General features: G+C 43.4%; 2 protein-coding genes and 1 long non-coding RNA gene across 10 annotated transcripts in view; 2 read left to right on the forward strand and 1 right to left on the reverse strand.

Moving 5' to 3' along the window:
• Nucleotides 1-13,422, forward strand: part of RBL2 (RB transcriptional corepressor like 2) — a 62,814-nt gene extending 49,392 nt beyond the window's left edge. For 5 of the 7 annotated variants that reach the window (XM_042970522.1, XM_042970525.1, XM_015544171.2 and 2 more), the window contains one exon: nucleotides 4,833-6,305. In XM_042970522.1, the coding sequence (XP_042826456.1) occupies nucleotides 4,833-5,003 (171 nt within the window). In that variant the 3' untranslated portion in view covers nucleotides 5,004-6,305. Of the gene's footprint in view, nucleotides 1-4,832; nucleotides 6,306-9,369; nucleotides 9,941-13,338 lie in introns of those variants that run through there. The other 2 variants (XM_042970524.1, XM_042970523.1) reach the window with 2 other exon arrangements.
• LOC102952611 (AKT interacting protein) lies at nucleotides 6,508-13,459 on the reverse strand. Of its 2 annotated transcripts, none has more exons than XM_007096679.3 (9): nucleotides 13,371-13,459; nucleotides 11,623-11,828; nucleotides 9,361-9,425; nucleotides 9,173-9,273; nucleotides 8,594-8,682; nucleotides 8,418-8,516; nucleotides 8,221-8,328; nucleotides 7,335-7,395; nucleotides 6,508-7,168 (listed from the first exon to the last, which is right to left on the reverse strand). In XM_007096679.3, exons 1-9 carry the CDS (start codon nucleotides 13,410-13,412, stop codon nucleotides 7,061-7,063), a joined length of 879 nt encoding a protein of 292 aa, XP_007096741.1. In that variant the 5' UTR covers nucleotides 13,413-13,459; the 3' UTR covers nucleotides 6,508-7,060. The 2 variants fall into 2 exon arrangements, with proteins under 2 accessions (XP_007096741.1, XP_007096740.1); XM_007096678.3 differs by having other exon boundaries at nucleotides 6,508-7,171.
• A 2,982-nt stretch (nucleotides 13,460-16,441) lies between these two features.
• On the forward strand, nucleotides 16,442-19,314 carry LOC122234370. The gene is made up of 3 exons (XR_006212148.1): nucleotides 16,442-16,536; nucleotides 18,665-18,803; nucleotides 18,898-19,314. It is a non-coding gene; the product is annotated as an uncharacterized LOC122234370 (long non-coding RNA).
• The last annotated feature ends 4,602 nt before the right edge of the window (nucleotides 19,315-23,916 follow it).

The raw sequence follows: 23,916 nt of genomic DNA on the forward strand, positions 1-23,916 counted from the left end.
AAAACAGCTGATTTACACAGATTTTGTATATATACTACATACTGTATTATAATAAACTAGAGAAAATATTAAAATCGTAAGGAAAAGAAAATGTACTTTATTGAAAAAAAGCCATGTGTACGTGGACCCATTTCAAACCCATGTTCAGAAGTCAATTGTACTGCCAGTTCTATACAAACTCTTCTAAAAAGTGAAGATGATAAATCATCTCAGTAGTTGAAGAAAAAACATTTGACAAAATACAACATTCATTCATGATAAAACCTCTCAGGGAACTTAATCGGATAAAGAATACATACTAAAAAAATCTATAGCTACCAATACACTTAGAAGGCATTCAGTCTTCCACTATTTTTTTTAAATTACTTTTTAACTATTTATTTATTTTGAAAGAATGTGGAAGGGGCAGAGAGGGATAGAGAATCCCAAGCAGGCTCTGCACTGTCAGCACGGAGCCTGATGTGGGGCTCAATCCAATGAACCTTGAGATGATGACCTGAGCCGAAACCAAGAGTCAGTTGCTTAACCAACTGAGCCACCCAGGCTCCCCAGTTGTCCACTATTAAGATCAGGGACGAGGTATCTACTTTCACTATTCCTGTTCAACATTATAACCATATGCAAGGTCATATATGATAAGGCAAGATAAATAAGGCATACAGACTGAAAAGGAAGAAATAAAGCTGTCTTCCATATAACAACGTGATTTTCTTCATAGAAAAATCACAAAATCTAAAAAATGTTAGTGGAATTAGTAAGATTAACAAGGTTCCAGGGCTAATATACAAAAATCGAATTTACTTCTGTATACTAGCAACAAGTGAGAAGTAGAAACTTTCTAAAGCACTGTAACATTAAAAACTGCTTTGGGTAAGTCTTGACGAAAGATGTACAAGATTCATATCCTGAACACTACAGAACATTGGTTAAAGAAAGATGGAGAAAATGGAGAAATATCATGTTTATGAATTGGATGACATTTTCAAGATGTCTGTTTCCTTTCACTTGATCTATAAATTCAACCCAATTCCTGTCAAAATCCTAGAATTATTTGTGTAAGGTAGCAAACTGGTTCCAAAATGTATATGAAAATGCAACTAAAATAATTAAAACAATTCTGAAAAATTCGGAAGACTTACATTCTCTGATTTCAAGACTTAACTATAAAGCTGTGGTTACCAAGACAATGTGGTATTGGTAAAAGGAGAGACATACAGAGCGACAGAACAGAATAAAACCCAGAAATAGACCATACGTACATGGTGAGTGGATTGTCAACAAGGTGCAAAAGTAATTTAGCGGAGAAAGAACAGCCTTTTCAGCAGATGGTGCTAAACAACTGGGTAACCACATACAATAATAATAGTAAACCTACGTCCATACTGTGCATCCAGATCCAAAAATGAATCAAAATGGACCACAGACCTAAGTGTAAAACTTAGGAAACTCCTAGGAGAAACCATAGGAGAACAAAATCTTTGTGAACATGGCATAAACAAAGATTTCTTAGATAACAGCATCAAAAGCACAATCCATAAACGACTGATAAATTGGACTTCATCAAAATTAAAAATATCTGTTTTAAAAGATAGAAAAAAGCCACAAGCTGGGAGAAAATTTTACATACCTCTTATCTGTACCTACAAAACATAAAGGATTTTCAAAATTCAAAAGGAAACCAACCAAATTTAAAACTAGGCAAAAGACTTGAACGTGCTTTATCCATTAGCCCAAATCTAAAAAATAACATGAACAAATTCTGGCAATGATGTGGAACAACTGAAACTTTTATGTATTGCCGGGGAGAGTGTGAAACGATACAGCATAGCTGTTACACCTAGAAAATAGTTTGGCATTTTCTTATAAACATCCCCTTACCATATAACCAGTAATTTCACTTTTGGATGTTTACCTAAGGCTCATACAAAAACATGTACATGAATGTTTAGGACTGTTCCTAATTGCCCAAAAGTGGAAAACAACCCCCATGTCCTCCAGCTGGCTAATGGATAAACAAACCTGTGGTACACCCAATAAGGGGCAACTCCTTTGCCTGCCATAAAGGGGAATAAACTGATAAACTCAGCAATATAAATGAACCTCGGATGCATTAGTGCTTAAGTGAAAAGTACTAGATTCAGTAGGCCACTTACTATAGGGTTTCACTTCTGTGACATTCTGGAAAAGGCAAAACTATAGGGACAGGGAACATCATCAGTGTGTGGGGGTAGGAGCTTAACTAGCAGTGTGGGAACTTTTTGGAACAAAGAAACTTACTGTAGTTACATACGTTTGTCAAAACATGCAGAAGTGTACGCTTAAGGATGAATTTTACTATATGTAAAGCTTTAAAAAATGACATTTTGTGGAAAAAAAAAGTTATGTTAAGCACTTAGATCAGTGACTGTCCTATCACCACCTGGAAAGTTTAAAAAAAAAATTTAGCACAGAATTAGGAGTTTCTCCATTAAATAGCAAAATTAGACTATTGGTTAAAGAAACATTTGTCATGATGACTTGACAGACAAGAGCTGAGATCAGAAGTACCTTGAGTCGGGGTGCCTGGGTGGCTCAGTTAAGCATCAGACTTCGGCTCAGGTCACCATCTCATGGTGTGAGTTTGAGCCACACATTGGGCTCCGTGCTGATGGTGTGGAGCTTTGCTTGGGATTCATTATCATTCTCTCTCCACCCTCCCCCTCTCCCCCACCCCCACCAAAATAAACTAAAAAAAAAAAAAAAAAAGTACCTTGAGTCTAGAACCAACCTGTATTATCCTAACGTTTACACAACCATGAGAAAAGAATTCTAGAATACCACACAGGATAATTAGCATGATTAGGAATCATTAGTGACACCTGTCAGGGCAGTTTCAGTGGATTGGTACAGCCTGTTGAATATTACGTTGCTTACATTTTTAAACAGTTGGGAGGAAATAATACATCAATAGAGGATTAAACTAGGATACAGACATACTGTAGAATACTGTATAGCAGTTAAAGAGATGTGATGCATATATACTGATATGGGAAGATCAAAGACAAAATGTTGACAGAATATTCCAAACAGCACATAAGATATAGCATTTCATTTTTTCTTCCAAAAAACCACGTAATAATTACATTTGTATTGAGAGCATTCCTAAAGAGCTGAAGGCTATACAGTAGCCTGATTTGTTCAGTGAATGAAAGATAATAGTAGTTATCCTGGGGATTGGGTGAGGACAAGAAATCTAGGCATATGCTGTATGAATTTTTTGTAATCAGTATTTGTGTTTTAAATATGTACATATTGTATAAAATTGTGATGTGTGAGATACTGGGTATCATATAAATTATATGTAATATATTTAACACTAGTATATAATATAAATGTATGGTATGTATTGTCTTATGTGTATTAAGTTATACAGTTGTACACTGTGTTATATCCTATAATGTATTCATTATATACAAATAACATTTATACAATTAACAATTTAAGGAATATTCAAGTAAACGGTAGACTAGAGATTAGGAACGTAAGAGGGCAGAAGTCAAAAGAAAGCTTTCTTAAGATGGCTAAGATTTGAGAAGGTGAGAAAGTGCATACGCTAATAAAGAACATGTGATTTTATTTAAAGCATCAGAAAAATTTGTTCAAAATAAAGAAAATATTATGAATAAAATATGTCTAGGATTAGCTTTAAAACAGTGTGGGGACTGGGAAATGAATGAGGGCATGTAGATCAAGTCAGACTGGCCAGAACTGGTCAAGTGGGTTGATGGCCATGGGAGGATTTCATTACACTCTTCTCCCTACTTTCCTGTTTGAGGTTTCCTGTAACAAACACAGGTGAATAACCAGAGTATATTTTCCATAAGGAAACATGGACAATGAAGTAACACGTGAAAAAAGAATCTGTAACCAACAAACTACCAGAAAATGACGTGGTAACTGACTTTTGGGCCTTTGGAGAAACAATGCTGAAGGCACTCTATGTCGGTCCAGTCTCTCTGGCATCCTGGTAGGTCCTCTCAATCAGGGTTCCTCATGATCACCACATAGCACAGAAAATAATTTGCCTAACTTTTCTCTATTCTCCCAGGGATGGGAGTACCTTCTAGATCATACTAATAAATTAGCTACAATGGATGCCTTAGGGAAGTAAGGCTTACTTGTCCTGTGAAATTCCAGTTGAGAACAGCTACTAAATGCATAACACTGGACTGAAAAAAGGCATAATACAGTGTAAAATTACACTATTTTTTTTAAAAAGGACAATGGAGAGGGGCGCCTGAGTGGCTCAGTTAAGCGACCGACTTTAGCTCAGGTCATGATCTCGCAGTTTGTGAGTTCGAGCCCTGCGGCGGGCTCTGTGCTGACAGCTCAGAGCCTGGAGCCTGCTTCGGATTCTGTGTCTCCCTCTCTCTCTGCCCCTCACGTTCTGTCTCTGTCGCTTGATAACAAATAAACTTTAAAAAAAAAAAAAAAAGCCTTAAAAAGGACAATGGAGATGTAGGGAGTTGACTAAATATGGCATAGCAAGGTGGTGCTCCCTATTGTAAAAAAAACAACCCACAAATTTGCAATCTCTTACTTTTGGAAAAGTGTACATCAGAATCACCCCTGGAGCTTGTCCACAATAGAAACACTCTGCCCTCCGACCCAGGTAGTCAGGAGAGTCAGCCAGCTGAGGGGTGAAATCGGAAGGATATACAGCTTAGTTCTTTTCTTTATAAAGAGGTTCATCCTCTTGAAGGTAAGCTCTTCATTCGAAGGTTCTTGGACTGAACACCGAACTATGTTTATTAGCATTTTAAAGTTTTGTTATCTATTTTTCCCCACTCTAGAGACTGAGAGAAATTAACAGTATGATACGGACAGGAGAAACTCCAACCAAAAAGAGAGGGATACTTTTGGAAGATGGAAGTGAATCACCCGCAAAAAGAATTTGCCCAGAAAATCACTCTGCCTTATTACGCCGTCTCCAAGATGTAGCTAATGACCGAGGTTCTCACTGAGGTTAGTCTGTTGTATTGAAATTATCTTTTCACAAACCCTGTCCAGCAGCACCATTTAATGCATGCTCGCGTATGGGGCTCTTTTCCTAATCTTCCAGTATCCTCTTTGGATATTTCTACTCATCCCAGCTGCCTTTTTCCTACCACTCAGTGCTTGCCATCAAGACTGCTTAGAATCCAGATGTGGATTTTTTTTTTTAACTCTTCGGCAAAGCTTTTACAAGAGCTGCAGAGAACAGAGGGTGCTCACCTCTGTGTAAGAGGTCTCTGTGGATGTGCTCCAGCAGAGGGACTGTATTTCGGTTCATTCCCACCTGTTTCATGGTCAGCTTCTGGCCCTCACGAAAAGCAAAACAAAAACTTAGGTGTTTGTCCCAAAACGCCTGGTAGGAGTGGGAGGTTTTTGCATTCCTGCAACAGAGTGAGGGCAAGAGCCCCGATCCGGAGGCCCTAGATTCTTACCCCAGTCTCCTGTTCCCGTGGTGTAACTGTTCCCTCTCCCCTTTAGGTGTGGTGGTGTGGGAAGTGCTGGGTTGTTTGGTGTGCAATGTGTGAGTGAACTTGTATAAGAAGTGGCACTTTAGGGCTGTAAAAAGCATGGTTTTGTAACCCAGATTTTGCTGTATATTTGCGATGGCACTTTCTATAATGTGAACTTTATTAAGTACAAAACTTCCAGGCTAAACATGCAATATCATCTTTGATGCTTTTGTACTTTTTTTAAACTGTTAAAGCCCCAGTAGCTGCCTTTGGGCATGTGTTTTTAATTCTCCAGTGTTTTGTTGTTAATAGGGATCAGTTGGCTAAGTAAAGATTTTAAATCAAGTTGAATTAAGGGAATATGAAAAATTCTGACCTCTTCTTTAAGAGGTAGTTATCCTGAAAGACACGTGTCTATTAAGGTGATAAACTTAAAATATCTTTGGGTGTGTTCCTGGCAGTTTAAAAAATAGGTTGGAGAATTTAGGTTTTTATTAGTACATAGTACCATTTATAAAAATTAGAAATGTTATTTAACAGCTGTTGAATTATCTCTATATACTTTTATTAATCACTATCGTTCCAGCAGTTTTAAAGTTGAATGAATAATCTTATTAGGGAGAAAATTCAATTGTAAATTGAATCAGTATAAACCAAGTTACTGGGTAACTTCATATTGCTCTGAAAGAAATATGGAACTTACACTGTTCAGTTAGAATAGTGGTCTGCAAAAATATTTATAAAACCTCTTCAAGATACTTACTGCTACTGTAATTTTATATGAAAATAAGTGTATTTTTCAATAAAGCATTTATAAATTAATCTTTGTTTAGTTATATTGGGAAAGGGGTAGCTAGTTTCCTGCATAAATGACAAAGAGCAATCATTTATTGGTTTATTTTGTCTCTACAAAACACATTAGTCATTCATCATTTAAATATCTGACTTCATTAGAAACCGTTTTAACACTTTCTCTCCCTTCTGCCATAAAAATACAGTAAGTAATTTGCTTAAAAAAAAAAACAAACAAATAAACCACCATGAACAAGTGTTCTGGTTTCCTCTCCCTCACCTAACATGTACCTCAGTGATGACAGGGGCTGGTAAACCAGGGAGACAGTAGGCTGAAGACTGAGGTTCAGATGATCTTCCACTTACAAGTGCTAATAAGCTATGGAACCTGCTCTCTCTCTACCTCTTTCCCGCGTCCTAACATATGTACAACTGAAACCATGGGGGTAAAGCCATTGGATAGCACGCCCAACTGTCTACTCTATTAGTGTAAATGAATGTAACTTACCTTTAACATTATATTCAGAAAAATACTTAAGCCTCGAGGCCCCCAATAATTTGGAGTACTGAACTAGTTAACCACCCTAAAGACACTTCTGACAGAAGTAATGCATTACTTAAAGAGAGGTTTCCAAAACTTGCTGTTAGAACCTAAGCATCCATGGACACAGATAGCAGTCCTTGTTCGCACAGTTTTACTCTTCTGGCGGCCCTCTGCCACCGGTCAGCTCTCACCAGGCCCGCAGCCGGCAGGAAAGTGCACGGGGCACCGGATTCACCAGCGCTTAAGTTGCTACCGTTTTCTCTTCTTTACTGAAAGGCTGCACCGAACCAGGCTTTACCCATGACAGGCCAGCAACGTGAACGCTTTTATTGTGCTGTTCTTCCGGCTTCTTCTAGGCATAATCAAGAACAGACATTAAAAATACGCCTGAGGAGTTTGTACCGTGCCAAAATCTCCATTTCCCAAAACGTTATTTGTATTTAGGATAAATAGTCTCCAATGAAGACCTTCAGAGAGGAAACAGTTCACTATTTCAAAAATGGTTATGTACTTACTTTCTGAGTCAGCATCTTCTCTCTGGCCTCATCATGTACAGAAGGATTCCACGGAGAAAAGCTTAAGGAAGAGAAAAATATTAAACCGCTCTGATTTACTAAATATGTATAACATCCGTTTTTTAATACTGAAGTCAGTCCCCTTAACAAAACTTAAGGAACGATAACCCGTTGTCGAACATGTAAGTTTTAGATGTTCATCCAAATGCTTCTCTCGCAGGATGACTATCCCTTACAGAGCCCTTTACATGGGTTAGCTCATCTCAGTCTCTCAGCCACCTGTGAAGTACTGCTGTTTACAGGTGAAGAAAGCGCAGGAGTAAAATTAAGTAATTGCCCTGGGTCACCCAAGCCAGTAAGCACAAATACCAAGCATGCGGTCTGCAGAACACAAGCCCTTAACCACTGTGCCACGCGACCTTCCCAGCAGTATCTGTTGCCAAAGAGCTAAATCACGAACTCCTCAGTTCTCCATACTTCAGACGCTTCCAAGATTAAATACCATAGTGCTAAAGGAACACACGATTTACACTATTCAGTTTCCCTCCTTTCCCCAAACCTGAATGTCAGTGGGGATATGGCAGCTGGGCTCCAGCTAAAACTGCCAACTGAAAGAAAAGTGTGGATTTGAACGTGCACATTACAAACATCCTTAGGAAATCAAAGTCACTCAATAGCTTGCTATTGGCACGATATGCCAGTCGATATAAAGCTTTCTATTTAAGGGAAAGCCCAAGAGGTATCAGAAATCGAGTTGCCAACAAATTATAAAGGTTGTAGGCTAACAGATTATACACTTTCCCTTCAAATCCTCATTCTACAACCACCTGGAAAATGGAAGTACAAGATGGCAAAGTGCAGTTTATCTAGATCACGTACCACTTACCTGATTGCATAGGGGTCTTCTATTTTAGGTTGGTCGAACAGACGAGCAGTGCACATCTTAACACTGTCAACCACTTTACTTTTGAAAAGCTGAACATCTTTTTCATACCTGTGTTAAAAGTTTCAATCAGAAAGTTACCAACATAGTCTACTTAGCTGTTTTTTCAAATTTATCTGAAATAACAAAGAGTAACATACAGGACTGCAGCCTCTGGGTTTAGGGGGCTTGCTGTATCAATCTTGTAGAAAACTCTTCGTGCGTACATTAAAACTTGCCAAATATGATTATGGTTCCGCCTGAAGAGAGACATACATGATTACTGAAGCACCTTCTTGCTGACCTAGATCACCAAAGCAAACACTTCTTTACTAACCTCCATTTGGCAAATGCTCTCTTCACATCCAATTCACCTGAGGTGGGATCGACGAGTGGGTGAAAGACGGGAATATCAAACACCAAGTGCTGTATTTAAAGAGAGATGTGTCCTTTAATGGAAGCAAGGAGCTTATTAGACCCATACAGACAGCTGTAAAGGGAACTTCAGGCAAGGCAGTCCTGCTGTTTTAAGTCAGAGAGCTGCCTCAAGAGGCGTACCTAACAACCTCCACCATTTTCCTATAAAACTCTATTTTGCAAGCAAGGCGGTAAAAAGTCACTGTGCTACAGCACAATGGTCACCATGCACACAGTCGGTGCTGTAGCACAGCTCCCAGCCTCCCTTGCACACCCTGAGCAGAGAAACAAGGAAAGCTCATGGCAGGGGCTGGCACGGCAAAAGATAACAACAAAGCACAAAAATTCCCTTGAAAGTTGACAGAGTAGACGAAACATTTTAGGAAACTGAAATCATAAAATCACGAGCTCAGGAAAAGAACCAAGAAATCTTGCAAGTCCTTAAAGCCCCCCCCCCCTCAGACCCAACAAATGAAGCCAGACTTGATTTCTTACTTACTGGACAGTCACCATCTGGGTAGTTATCAGGGATGTAAACTGTAAACTTAAATACACCATCCTGATAAAGTCCATGCCGTATGAATATTACTCCAAACCACACTGTAGGAAAAAATAAAAAACAGTTGAGGCCTAAGTTTCTGTCAGAGGAACCAAATACGCTACGTATTAAGAGTGAATCCTTCTTACTTAATGCAGAGCGGTAAGATGGCTGCACGTAGACCCCCGGGAGCTTCTGCTTCACAACCAAGGTACTAAGACAGAAGCAGAACAGTGAAATTGTACGGAAGGAAACGACACACACATATCAAACAACCCTACGTTCACTTTTCGAGAGAAGGAATAGTCCCTCGAGGGGCAGCTGACACCTGACACAAGCCACGTCACCACGATCTCACGTGGCCCACACTGTGGCCCATTCCCCAGCTTTATAACTCAAGCTCACAGAGAGACAAGGAGTCAGAGAGGGCCCCGGACTAAGAACGTCAAGCCAAACAAGGATACGCAAAGATTCAAGTTTTCCTCCCAGAAGTCAACGTTTCCAAAACATCATCTTGGAAACCGGCTGGTAGGTAATTCTGAACGAGACAACCTGGTTTCATTTCTGGACATTAAATTTTCGGTAAATGAGAGAGTACAGTTCTTGCTTTTGTGACTGTGGACGACAGATTTCACCCACACACATTCAAAAGCCATTTGAAACACGGTTTTAGGTAATTAGAAAGAAAAATCGCACAGGCTTGCCGTCACTGAGGCCTCAACCCCAGTCTTCGTGGCAGAGGGCCGTGCTTACATGTGCAGTGTTCTCGCGGAAGGCAGGCATCGATACCAGGTGCTCATGCTATCCTCTACTCCTACACTGACCCCACCACGCAGACACCTGAATCCCGTGGGCGCTGTGGCAAGGGAACACCAGTGCATGGACAGTGCTGGTACTGGCTCTCCTGGGAGCCCAAGGAAGGAAGGCAGGGACCAGACCCTGAATGATGCTGACCGAGGGCCTTAAAATGTGTTTCGCCCGCCACGCCTGAATTTTGTTACAGAAATAACTTTGGGACCTCAGTCGACTGTTCTTGTTGCCTACTTGCCATCACGCTTCTTTTTTAACATTTTTGAGTAGTTACTCCATTTTTAAGTCACTAAAATTTCAGCGTGTCAACAGCAGTAGGGCCGGCAGATGGGTGTACCACAGTGAGGCCGCGCTGTGTTCTAATACAGACAGCAGATCTGAGGCCACAATGGAAGCCTGTCCGACTTGCTCCAGCCTCAAACACAAGGCCTCCATTATAAAGCTGAAGGGACCACTGCCACCAAATCACACTCCGCCAACTGTGCTGGGGCCTCAGACCCTCTGACCGTGACACAACACGAGTACAGTGAGGGAATGTGTGGGGATGCTGTACAAAGGGACTTAAAAATGACAGAAGTGAAGAATTCATTCTCCGTACTTTGGCCCCAGGAACAAATGAGCAGACCCAACGCTGTGTGAGCCCCTGTGGCGGGCCAGGCGCGGCCAGTGCTCCTGGCCGTCTGTGGCCGTGCTCCTCTCCGCCTGTGACAGAAGTGCAACCTCAGTCAGGTTCTTACCTGCACGAAGCCCAAATCTTTCGAACTCCCCTGTAACTGCCTACTTCTGTCTTTGTGGGTCACAGAGCAGAACTCAAACCCCCTTTCTAACGACAGGCCTTCAAATACACGAAGGCAGTGTTAACGAGGACTTCCTAAGTTTTCTCTAAGGTAGTGGTTCCAGTTCCTTCAATTGTTAACTCCTAAGGTCTGATTCCCTGACCCTCTGACTGGGACCCTCGCCTCAGCCAGTCAGGATGCCTCTTACGAGGTGACCACCACAGTGAAGCACACGCCTCCAGCTGGAACTGACCCAAGGAAGAACAGATTGCTGCCCTCCCGCTGCCCCGCTCTCTACAAGCACCTGTGCAGGAGGGGACTTCCTCACTTCATATAAAGGAACACCAAAATTAAATTACTCAGTTCCTGACCTGCTTATTAATCTTAGTCTCTTCCTCTTGCTCTCCAAAACAGACATGGAAACGCAAGCCCACATTTGCCTTTGCCTTTGTTTATTTAAAAAAAATTTTTTTAATGTTTTATTTATTTTTGAGAGAGAGAAAGCATGAGCAGGGGAGGGGCAGAGAGAGATGGGAGACAGAATCAGGAGGCTCCAGACTCTGAGCTGTCAGCACAGAGCCTGATGCAGGGCTTGAACTCAAGAGCCATGAGATCATGACCTGAGCCAAAGTCGGACGGTTAACTGACTGAGCCACCCAGGCGCCCCCCACGTTTGCCTTTAAATCTTATTTACCTGATATTGGAGGGTGATGCATTTGAGCTTTAAGATTCAACGACGCAGCCATTTATAGAGTGCACCAGAATAATTTTCATTTTCATCCTCAAAGGTCATTCAAAATTTAACCGAATAGTTTAAGTACTTACAATTCTGCAAGAAGGGAGTATTCCAGGTAGAAGGGTCCATAAGAAGCATGTGTGCCATTTGTGGACTGTGCTGCTGGCGCGGGGGATGTAGGCTTAGTAATGGGCAAAGCGTTTTTGGGAATACAAGGTAGCTGTTTCTTTGGAGCGGCGCGTGGAGGGCTGGTTACCACGTCCCCTGTTAATGCCTTCTCTTCACCATCCGATCGCTATTCAAGATGAAGTGGTGAGAACATTTGTTAGCATGATTCTTTTTTTAAATGTTTATTTATTTTGAGAGAGAGAAAGAGAACATGCACAAGTCAGGGTGGGGCAGCGAGAGAGGGGGAGAAAATCCCAAGCAGGCTTTGTGCTGTCAGCGTAGAGCCCAGTGTGGGGCTCGAACTCACGAACCGTGAGATCATGACCTGAGCCGAAATCAAGAGTCAGACACTTAATCAACTCAGTCAACCAGGCACCCCTGTTAGTATGATTCTTAAACCATGAAAGTACATGTGATGCACTTTTATCCTTGACTTAAAAGCTGGAATGGCTCTTTCACAAGGACGTTCCAGCACCATGATCAAGGTGACTTGAAAGTCCTCTGAGCAGGCCAACCATTAGAGAACAAAACTGAAGGAAGACTAAAGCAACAGAAAACTTTTTTAAAGCTGTACATCCTATAAAAACAATAAAGCCAATATTTATTTACAGGATTTATGTGAAACAGGAAGAAATGGTTTCTTCTGGGGACCCCAAAAACAGGGCAAGGCGTTACTTAGCAAACAGACAACTGTACAAGACTAGAAAGTCCCCTGGCTCTTAGGTGCTGTAGAAGGTCAGGTGCAAAGCAGCTCAATGGTAGTAGGAAACCAGTCACCACCTGATGTTAGCACCTCACTTCAAAACAACGAGTGACTCTACGCTCTCACTTGTGCTGCTCTGATTCTGATCTTGTCTCTGATGGATGTGAACCACGTGTGCACTATCCCCTGTCAGCATACACTGTCAGCCGGTCAAAAACATAGGTCTAAATGAGTCAGAGATTAAACCATCACCTCATAGGCACTTCCTTGGCTCAAGTACAGCCAGAGGCTTTTTAATTCGCTTCATTAAAAATGGATATCGTGTGCATAGAAAAAAAGATGATTAATGGTGGTGTCTCCTAAAGGTGGAATTATGGCTTATATTCATTCTCTTTTTGTCTGCATTAAGCTTTCATAAAACGTACTGTTCTTGCAATTTAAAAATAGACATTCTGTTTGGAAAAATTAAACCAGTGCCCACAAGTCTGAGTTGAGCACGGTGAACAGGTCCTTTCTCAAGGCTTCTCTAATGGAATCCTGCAGATTAAGTAAAAAGACTACCATAATGTGGCACAAATTTCATCATGTGTAAATATAACCGAAGTCAAAATAATCTTAGAATTATGATTACGAGAATTGACTTCTATTTGAGCCATGATCTCAGTCTCAGAGACTGACTTTAGTCAGCTAACTACTTATTTCTCAAAGTAAAACCTAGTGGTGTCTGACTGGCTGGGCCAGAAAAACGTGTGACTCCTGATCTTAGGGTTGTGAGTTCGAGCCCCACCTTGGGTGTAGAGATTACTAAAAATAAATAAATAAACTTAAAAAAAAAAAAAAAAGTACAACCTAAAACCAGGAAAGCAGGTAATTTTGTTAAGATTATAGGCAACCTTGGTACGAACTATTTTGAGTTCTACTTTGACTCGAATAGGTTTCCTCACTAAATTTATCAACTACACCTACTTTGCGGACAGAGCTTGCAGACATGCTCCAGAAAGGGTTCATAACGTGGACTCCAAACAAAGAAATTCAGTGGTCTTGTGTCATCAAACTCTTCGGTCCTCAGAAGTCACTTTACCTAAAGATGAGATGGGAAAACACAGAAACATACCAACACCAACAGTTAAGACTTCCAGAATAGTTAAGAACTAAATCTGACACTCTAAACAGAAGCTCAACCTAACATCATATAATAGTTATAAAAACTTAAAGGAACAAAGTCTTCAGAAAGTTTCCTTCAATACCCTCCTGCCTCTTCTGACTCCAATTTCTTTCCCAGTTTTATTATTATTACTTTTTTTTTTTTTTTTTTTTGACAGAGAGTGCACGCGCACTCAAGGCTGGGGAGAGGGGCAGAGGGGGAGAGAGAGAATCTGAAGCAGGCTCACACTGATCCCATGACCCTGGGATCATGACTCGAGCCAAATCAAGAGTTGGGACACTTGACTGAGCCACTTCTTCCCACCTGTAAATGCCTACAGGAATCTGTGTACCGAGTCCTTGGCCAGGATTCAGAATATTCAGTGATACAGTTGAGCTTTGGTGCCAGAAACGCAGAATGTATGGCTGGACCACAACAGCTGCTGCCGGCATCACTTGTGGGCATCGGGCTACAGGGAGAGCCCGGTGTGGAGTGCTGTACCCACATACACACAAGGCCTGTCGCTGCAGTTACAGGAGCTAAAGAGCCAAGGGGGCTGATTTAAGTGCCTTATGTGAGTTGTTTTAAGTACAAAATGATTCTCCCCGGCAAAACTAGTAGCCAAAGACATAACAGAGAGAAGACAGAGCGTCTAAGAGAGGGAAAACTGGGTCCTGTCAGGACCATCCTCAAGAAATGGTCTCTTTCAGCTATTTCCGGTAATAAACACGCAAGAGAGGACTGCAAAACGTCTCCTGAACAAATCTTCCAGCAAAGCTTCAAGTAACGGACAAGAAAGTATGCCTCAAAGGTCACAAAGTCAGTGGGTCATCTACTAAAAATACCGAGGAAAAGGCAGAGGAAAAGCAGTGAGCCAGGCTGGAAGAACAGCAACTCCTCAGCTCTGGTGATCTGCCCCAGGCGCGGTTATGTTTAATGCAGATCTCCTTCTGTGGGCACAGGCTTACCCGCACCAATCAAAAAGGCTGAAGGTTAAAAGGGACAGAACTCTGCAACACTCGACTAGATTCATAAGAAGCAAATCATTAGAGAATCACGTACCAAATGTCCCTGACAGCAAACATTTGTTTTATGACAAGCCGGCGATATCCACGGGTGGGTACCAAGTCTCCCCTATCTCCTGGGTGCCAATTACTGCTGTTTTCCTTTCCAGGGCATAATGCCACCCAGTAATTAAGTCACAGGAATGAGGATCCTGGTTCTTCCACTAACCTGTTGACTTACATCCAGTAAATAGCAATATTGCTGAGATCTCTCCACAAATCTGCCTTATTTAAAGGTGACTAGGACACAGATAAAAATGGTTGGGACATTAAAAATGTGTGCTGGCGTGTTCCTGTTTGACCCAACAAAAACAACAGTGGTTTCCAGATCCAGAGTAATGTACAGCACCCCGCTGTCATCTAGGACAGATCTGACTTAACAGGGGACCCCCTCCCCTTGGGACAACAGTGCTCACTACCATATAAGTTTATTGAGGTGAATCATTCACCTGTATGGTCTCTTCCAAGTCTAACATGTAATGATTCTATGACTTTGCCTTTAAGAATCGAAACTTGCTGCTAGTGTCTCCTGTCCTTAAGCTGAAGGTATTTTCTACTGCTGCCAATATTTCCAATAGCACCATAATCACCTGGAAAAATTGTCACCTTTAGAGAATACCTACACCGTTTATTAGATGTCTAGTCTACCCAGGCACGGTACAGCATTTTCCAACAGGAGTGACACAAATGAAAGGAAGCCCTAGGACACAATTTGAAAATTTCTGCTGGTTCGTATGCTGGCCATACGAACCAAACACACTGTCTTCCTTTACGTCACAAGCTGAGAAATCAGTACCTCGAAGCTGTACGAATGATCTGAACATGACATGAGTCAAAACTTAGAAAAAGGAGCTGCTTTCCCACGTGCCTTAATCCCTAAATAGGCACTAACTTAACACATCACCCGAACAGCTTTAAATTCCACGTTAAGAGGAGTCGAAAACAGCCCCGGCCCTGGCCCGGCTTCCTGCGGACAGCCGGGACGGGCACCCTCGCCCGGGGCGGAAAGCCATCTCCACACACTCACGGAATCTGGACAAACCTGTCTCGAGGTGATGCAAGGCAGGGGCTGTGTCCCAGCCTCCAAGGTAGCTCGAGGCCGGCCCCGGGCCCGCGAGCCCCTCCGGTGGGGAGCTGAGGGCCTCCAGGGCTCGGGGAAGCCCCCCCACCCCCGCCCTCAACCAGGGCGCAGGACCGAGGCGGGGAGGGCGGGACGCGGACGGGGCGAGCCGGTGGGGCCTGCCTCCCTGCCTCAGGCCGCCCGGCCGGGCACCCGGACAGCCCCGAGGCCCGCGGCAGCCGGCGCAGCAGGTGCCTGCAAACGCGGACAGGTGCCCGGCCCCGCCCCCGTGTCCCAGCGCGGCCGCCGTCGCTACGAAGTCCAGAGAACCGGGTAGGACAGACAAATACCCGGCCGAGGACGCTAGCGGCCCAGGTTGAAGGACTCCACGGCCCTCACAGCCCTCACAGCCGGCTCAGCAGTGCACCTCACCTCGCCGTTTTCAACGTAGCGCTCCCAGCTGCCGGGTGCCGTCGCGGCCCCACAGCATCTCTGGCCGCAGCACCAGCCCGGCCCCTGCCTACTCCCCGCCCCGCCCTGCTCTCGGTGTCAGGCCCCGCCCCCTGCCCCACGCCCCTGAGCCCGGACGCTTCCGCCCAGCTTCCCGGTGCCAACTGGTTCCCATACCTGTCCGTCAAGGACGTTCTTCCGGGGGCGTTAGGATGACAGCACTCCGTCCTACCAGTCAAATCTGCTCCTCTCGGGTGGGGCAGCGCCTGACCCTCCCCTTACGTAACAGCGCCGGGAGTGAACTGTCCTTCACGGAAGTGTCGGCCCCTTGGGAGGGAGGGGGGAGGAAACAAATAAGCGCCTGAACGTAATTGGCCGCGGCACGCGCCAGTCATAATAAAGACCTGCCCACAGGTTAGTGCGTGGCCATTGCCTCCTTTTAGGGAGGCTGTTGTGATTGCTGCCTTTCGAAGCTGGGGCCAGGGCAGGGCCGGGGTGGGGCCGGCGTCCCTGAAAGTACGACCTGCGGACGGGCGGGGCCCGCGGCGTGAGCGTGCCGCTTTCAGGGAGCCGCGAGCCCCTCGTCGTGCCCTCTTGGTCCGCGGGGAGTGGCTATCAGGTCGGGGGAATCTGCGGGAACGTTTTATGTAACGTTGACAGACGCCCGTGTTCTTTCAGAGTAGGAGGAGCCCATGGTGGGAACTAAACTCCCCAGTCATCGCTTGGCAGTAGCTTCTGCCAGAAGAGCTTTTAAAAAATGTGCCAATCAGACTGAGCCCGTAGAATCCGCGTGGGGGGGGGGGGGGAGGTGAGCAGCAGGAAAGTACATTTGTCACAACCACCTCTGGTGATCTGGCTCAAAGTGAAGTTTGAGGATCTCTTTCTGGCCCCTTGACTCGATTTCTTTTTACCTCCCAAAGCCTCCCTTCGATCCAGAGCACCTTTAGCACATCCGACCCTTTACTGCTCAGAAGTTTTCCACGGAAGCCCTTTCGGGCTGAATAAAGCTGAACTCGGCCGGGCTTAGAGGGCACACCCCATGCTGCCCTCCTTCCCATATTCCCATCTCATTTCCCACGTCTGTCTCCAGCCGTATTCCGTGATGGCTGCCCTTGGCTTTCACACCGCCAAGCCTTTTCTTACGATGGTGCCTTCTCCTGGGTTGCCGTTCCAATCTCCACCTGACTCAGTTATCTTACACTCAGAAGAGGAGAAATATTGTCTGACTAGGCTGTACCATTTTTGGTTGCCTTTGAAATTCTGGTCATTTTAGACCTTCTTGAGTGGCAGGCAGCCAGACTCTTGTTAATCCCCTGGGCTGGTTCTGAAATCCAACTTCCTCCCCTAGTTGAAAACACTCTTCAGCCACTTCCTTTGGTCCAGGCCGAATACCCTTAGGAATGCTGTCATGTCCTTAATATTAGTCTCACTCAATATAAAGAGGAAGGCAAGCCGGAAATCCTTTGGCCACAGGTGGTCTCCCTTGGCACCTCTCTGGCCCAATCCCTCCCAACCTTGTTTGCAGGTTCATCATCCTCTCCCAAACTTCTTTTCCTGGAGTCACCCTCCTTGGCGAGCTCCTTCCTTCCCCCAGGCTTCACCCAGGACTCCCATGTGTTACTCCAGCTCAGACCGCTTCACTGAGCTTCAGTTGCTTATGTACAAGTGTCAGCTTCGCACTGGATGCCTCAGACACGCCATCAGTTAGAATCCTTACGGTGGCATATGCCAGAAAAATCAGGTCAAACTGGCTTATATAGCAAGGGGATTCATCTCACAAGGTAGGGCAGGCTCCGGGGGTGGCACCCTGGGCTTCAGATATTGCTTCCCCACAGTCCCTGGAATTGTACTTTCAGGCTGGAAGCAAGATGGCTGCTGCCATCCCAGGCACACCCAAATGTTACACTGTCCAGAAAAATAAAGAGGATCCTTTTCTTCCAATGGTCTTTTCCAAAGAGCAAGAATATCTTTCCCAGAAGCCCTTCAGAAGCAATGCCCGAGTTCCAATGACCAGAAATGAGTCACTGGGACTCTGTCCACACCGAAACCAATCAAGGGCAAGTGGAAGGAGTCTGCCATGATAGGCTAGGGCCAATCAAGATTTACCCTGTATCCCTCCCTAGAGGGAGGGTACTGACATAATCAGATTTGTATTTTGAAAAGGCCACCAGCGTAGGAGAGCATTTGGGAAACCATTGCAGTCACTGAGCCAGAGATGGCTGCATGAATGTAATGGTGGGATCGAGAAGTGAATGCATTGCAGAGATATTTAGAAGGTGGATTGGACAGGACTTGGCCATGGATAGGACCTGGGGAGTAGGAGTACAAAGACAAAAGGGTGTTATGGATGCCACCTAGACTTTTGGCCCGAGCTACTGGATAGATGGTGAGAACATTCACTAAGATGAGAAACAATAAATCATGCTGTTTGTGGGAGGGTGGGAAATGGGAAGTTTCTGTTTCAGATCATATTTGGGGTGTTTCTAGGAGTACTGTCACTTGTGTAGTTGATATCCGTGTCCTTCTTCTGCATTGCTGACAGGGCTTCAATTTTTGTTGAGGAGTCCAACCCTTCAGTGGTTTCCCACAGCTCTTAGGACAAAGACCAATGGTGTCGTGGGAAAACACCTACCTGTCCAGCCGCATTTGCCCCAGACTGCAGTCACTTGCATTCCTCTGAGGTATGAGGCACTCCCACTTCATTTCATTGCAAGGTGGGGCCTTTGAACGGGTTGTTCTCGTTGCCTGGAACATTCTTATTTCTACCCTACACAGATCTCAGCTGAAACACCACTTCCTCGGGGTGATGTTCCATTGCTTTGGGAGAGGACTTATTGGTGTCTTTGTCCCACACTATATGTAAGTGCCATGAGGCAGGGACCGTGTGTTTCTCTCTTCATGGTCTCCCCGACAGCCAGTCCAATGCCTGGATGTAGTAGGTATGCACCATGTATTTGACAAATGAAGGACGGAAGCAGCTAAAATAAATTAAAAACACCTACCAACCTGTACGCCCCTAGCTCTGCGGTTAGAAAGCAGTTCATTATGAAAACAAAGATGATGGACTCCAAGGGAAATGAGGCAGCCTCAAGGCACTTTAAGATGAAAATAGATGCTCTTCAACGTGATGTTGGGAAAACTGGACAGCAGTATGCAGAAGAATGAAAATGCTCTACTTTCTTTCACCGTACACAAAAATAGACTCAAACTGGATTAAAGACCTAAATGTGAGACCTGAAACCATCAAAATCCCTAGAAGAGAACACAGGCAGTAATCTCTCTGACATCGGCCATAGAAACATTTTTCTAGGTATGTCTCCCGAGGCAAGGGAAACAAAAGCAAAAATAAACTATTGGGACTACACCAAAATAAAAAGCTTCTGCACAGCGAAGGAAACGATCAACAAAACTAAAAGACAGCCTACTGAATGGGAAAAGATATTTGCAAGTGGCATATCCGATGAAGGGTTAGAATCCAAAATATATAAAGAACTTATAAAACTCAACACCCAAAAACCCAAATAATCCAATTAAAAAAGAAAAGAGTAGAAAACATGAACATTTTTCCAAAGTAGACATCCATGTGGCCAACAAGACACATGAAAAGATGCTCAACATCCCTTATCAACAGGAAAATGCAAATCAAAACTACATTGAGGTATCACCTCACACCTGTCAGAATGGCTAAAATCAAAACCATACGCAAGTATTGGGAAGGATGTGGAGAAAGGGGAGCCCTCACACTGTTGGTGGGAACGCAAACTGGAGCACAGTATGCAGGTTCTTCTAAAAGTTACCAATAGAGGGGCGCCTGGGTGGCGCAGTCGGCTAAGCGTCCGACTTCAGCCAGGTCACGATCTCGCGGTCCGTGAGTTCGAGCCCCGCGTCAGGCTCTGGGCTGATGGCTCAGAGCCTGGAGCCTGTTTCCGATTCTGTGTCTCCCTCTCTCTGTGCCCCTCCCCCGTTCATGCTCTGTCTCTCTCTGTGCCAAAAATAAATAAAAAACGTTGAAAAAAAAAATTAAAAAAAAATAAAAGTTACCAATAGAACTGCCCTATGATCCAGTAGTTTCACTACTGGGTGTTTCTCCCCAAACTACAAAAACACTAATTCAAAGGGAGACAGGCACCCCTATGTTTATGGCAGCATTATTGACAACACGCAAACTATGGAAGGAGTGCAAGTGTCCATCCATAGACGAATGGATAAAGAGGTGGTATAGATACACAATGGAATATTATTCAGCCATAAAAAGGAATGAGATCTTGCCATTTGCGACAACATGGATGGAGCGAGAGAGTATAATGCTAAGCGAAATAAGCCAGAGAAAGAGAAGTACCATATGATTTCATTCATACGTGGAATTTAAGAAACAAATGAGCAAAGGCAAATAGAGAGACAAACCAAGAAACAGACTGTTAACTATAGAGAGAGCAAACTGTTCCCAGAGGGGAGGTGGAGGGATGGAAAAATAAAATAAAAATCGTGATAACCACCTTAGCACTCAGAATAATACTTAATGTTCTTGTCTGTGTTATAAGGCTTTGGTCTAGTGCATTTTTGATTTATGTGTAAATCAAGGAAACATAAGGAGACATGAAAAGAAAAATAAAATATATAGGGGCCCCTGGCTGGCTCAGTCGGTTAAACATCCGACTTAGCTCAGGTCAAGATCTCACAGTTCATGAGTTCAAGCCCCACGTCGGGCTTTGTGCTGACAGGTCAGAAGCTGGAACCTGCTTCAGATTCTGTGTCTCCCTCTCTCTTTGCCCCTCCTCCGGTAGTGCTCTGTCTCTGTCTCTCTCAAAAATAAACAAACATTAAAAAAATGTTTTTAAAAATAACATCTGTAAAGTACTGAGGAAAAAACCCAACTGATTCTTAAACCTTACCTATAGGACATTTTCAATTACTTCATTATTCTAAATTTTTAGAGCATATCTGATATTTGTATCAAAACATGAATTATTCTTGCATTAGGACTTAATAGATATGTGATCTCTACAAGTACTTGGGGTTCCTGCTCATATTCCAATCAGCAAAATAGCCACTGAATCTATTCTTCTCTTGGTCCTTGGGAAATTAATTGTACAAAGCCTTTAGGCCACTGATGGACTACTAAAGGAGGGCCTTAACAGAAGGAAGGGGTAAAATAACGAAGCCTGGTTGAAATATGTAGGTGTTTCATACAGGTGCACGCACGAGCCAGTTTTTAGCTCAACCCCTTTGCCCCTAAGTCCTTTCCTGAAAGGTGGATTCCTATTTAGGGTACTACATGTATCGCTGATTGTGTATGTTATTCAAGACATAGGAGATGATTATTTAACTATACATTTTATTTTTTGTTTTTATTTTTTTAATGTTTATTTTTGAGAGAGTGCAAGCAGTGGGGGTGGGGGGAACAGAGAGAAGTGGACAGAGAATCTGAAACAGGCTCTGTGCTGACAGCAGAGCCTGATGTGGGGCTCGAACTCATGAACTGTGAGATCATGACTGGAGCCGAAGTCAGACGCTCAACTGACTGAGCCACCCAGGCACCCCCATAGCTACACATTTTAAATAGGCCTGCAAAAACATGTAATCAACACATCATAAGTATTATTTTATGAATAGTAACATTTAGTATGAAACATTTTTTATTTTAGTTATTATTTATTTATTTAGAGAGCGCACAAGTGGGGGAGAGGGGCAGAGGCAGAAAGAATCTTAAGCAGGCTCCACACTCAGGGCAGAGCCTGATGCAGGGCTCAATCCCATGACGCTGGGATCATGACCTGAGGGAAAATCAAGAGTCCCACACTCAACCACCTGAGCCACCCAGGTGCTCCAGACATTTTTTTTTTTTTTAAGTTTTGTTTATTTAAGTAATCTCCATACCCAACACAGGGCTCAAACTCACAACCCTGAGATCAAGAGTTGCACACTCTTCTGACTGAGCCCGCCAGGTGCCCCCAGAGTAGGCATTTTTTAAGTAAATGGATTCAAGGGAGGATATTAATAATACTATAATTCATAATGATCCTTAGATATGGCAGAAATCATGAATTTTTGGCAATTATTGAAGTTTGACAAACGCTGCTATGGAGGGATGTTTTTGTCTCCCTGGCTTTTGTCCTAGGTCTTCACTGATCATCACAATTGTTGCTATAACATCACAAATGTGCTTCTGGTTTTTGCTTACACTGTATCTTTTTCCCTGCCCTGGTCCCCATAACTCCTTCCCCCATAAGTTACTGAGTGGCTGGATGGATAGGTGGACAGATGGCTGGATGGCCGGTAGGTAGATGTAGGATGAATTTTACAAACAGACTACAACATATTAAAATGAAAATCAGAGCAGCCAATGGGTCACTCTGAATATTGACGCTTCAAGGAGAAGCCAGCTACATACAACACCGCAGCTCACGGAAGGCTGGAAAAGAATAGATTTCCTCTTATAATCAAACAGCGTTTTGAACATGGCATCACACTGCAAATAACCACCCACTCTCTTCTCTTGCTGCCAAGCTTACCGCCAGCCACAAGAGCAATCTTCTCTTTGATTGGCGTTATCTTTGCAAAACCACCTTACTCTCTGGTTTCAAAGTATTTAGAAAGATGATAAAGGCTTAAGCTTAGTTTAGCTAGAGTGGCAGATTCAGACAAAAAAGAGAGAGAGAGGAGAGAGAAAGCAGTATTCCTCCACTGGTAAATAATTCAGGGTCGACTGTGGGCAAGGTACTGTTCCAGAAAAGACACCCTCCTTTCCTACATTAGGTAAATAGGGATTCATGAAGGACACCTTATGAATCTTGGTGATTATGAGAGTTTGCCACTCAAAGAAAGGACACTGTCACCATCTCCACCTTTTTTATTACTAAAAGTTTATGACCATCGTTCTGTTCATCACCTAGATTCAACAGTGGTTAATGGCTTGCTGTATTTCTTTTTCCTTTTTTTCCCCTCTCAAATCACTTAAAAATAAGTGGCAGTCATCATGACGGCCACTCCTAGATACTTCAGCACGTATGTCCTAAGGACAGGGCATTTCCCTGCAGAACTATAGTGGCGGAATCACACTAGAGAAAATTCTCTCAATCCCTTGCCTCAGTCCATGCCCACACCTATTTAAATCACCCTGATTGCCAGACATCATTAAAAAAAGCTTTTACGTAAAGTTTTTTATTTTCCTAAGCCAGGATTCGAACAAGATTCACTCATCACATCTGGTTGGTAGGTCTCTTTACTCATTTATTCTAGAAGTCCTTCCACATCCCCCCTCCCCTGCCGTGACATGGACAATCTGAACACAGACTAGGATGTTTTACATTCTGGATCTCTTGTGATGTTGTTTAGCTTGGTCCTCTCTCTCTGTATTTCTTGTAAACAGTAGGTCTGAAGACTTGATTAGATTCACCATTTCTGGCATGGTGTTTCATGCCAGAGAAGCTCACAGGACTCCACAAACTACCGATTTGGTAGAATTGCAACCTAGTGATTACATATGAAGGACTAAAAACAGAAAGATGTTCTGTGCTAACACAAGTGGCTCAAATATCTGATGCTGAACTACCAACAGTAGCCAAAGTATGGAAAGAACCCAAATGTCCATCGATGGATGAATGGATGAAGAAGATGTAGTGTATATATATATACAATGGAGTATTACTCGGCAATCAAAAAGAATGAAATCTTGCCAATTGCAACTATGTGGATGGAACTGGAGAGTATTATGCTAAGTGAAAGTCACAGAAAGACATATCATATGACTTCACTCATATCAGGACTTCAAGACACAGAACAGATGAACACAAA

Source organism: Panthera tigris, chromosome E2, assembly GCF_018350195.1.
Source record: "Panthera tigris isolate Pti1 chromosome E2, P.tigris_Pti1_mat1.1, whole genome shotgun sequence".
Taxonomy (NCBI): Eukaryota; Metazoa; Chordata; class Mammalia; order Carnivora; family Felidae; genus Panthera; species Panthera tigris.

What these genes read in the sequence shown, in the direction of transcription:
- LOC102952611 (XM_007096678.3), bottom strand. Translation starts at nt 13,412, where the DNA reads ATGAACCCTTTCTGGAGCATGTCTGCAAGCTCTGTCCGCAAA. An exon ending in CTGCAAGCTCTGTCCGCAAA is followed by an intron (nt 11,829 to 13,370) that starts GTAGGTGTAGTT and finishes CATCTTGAATAG; the next exon opens with CGATCGGATGGTGAAGAGAA. An exon ending in TACTCCCTTCTTGCAGAATT is followed by an intron (nt 9,426 to 11,622) that starts GTAAGTACTTAA and finishes CTTCTGTCTTAG; the next exon opens with TACCTTGGTTGTGAAGCAGA.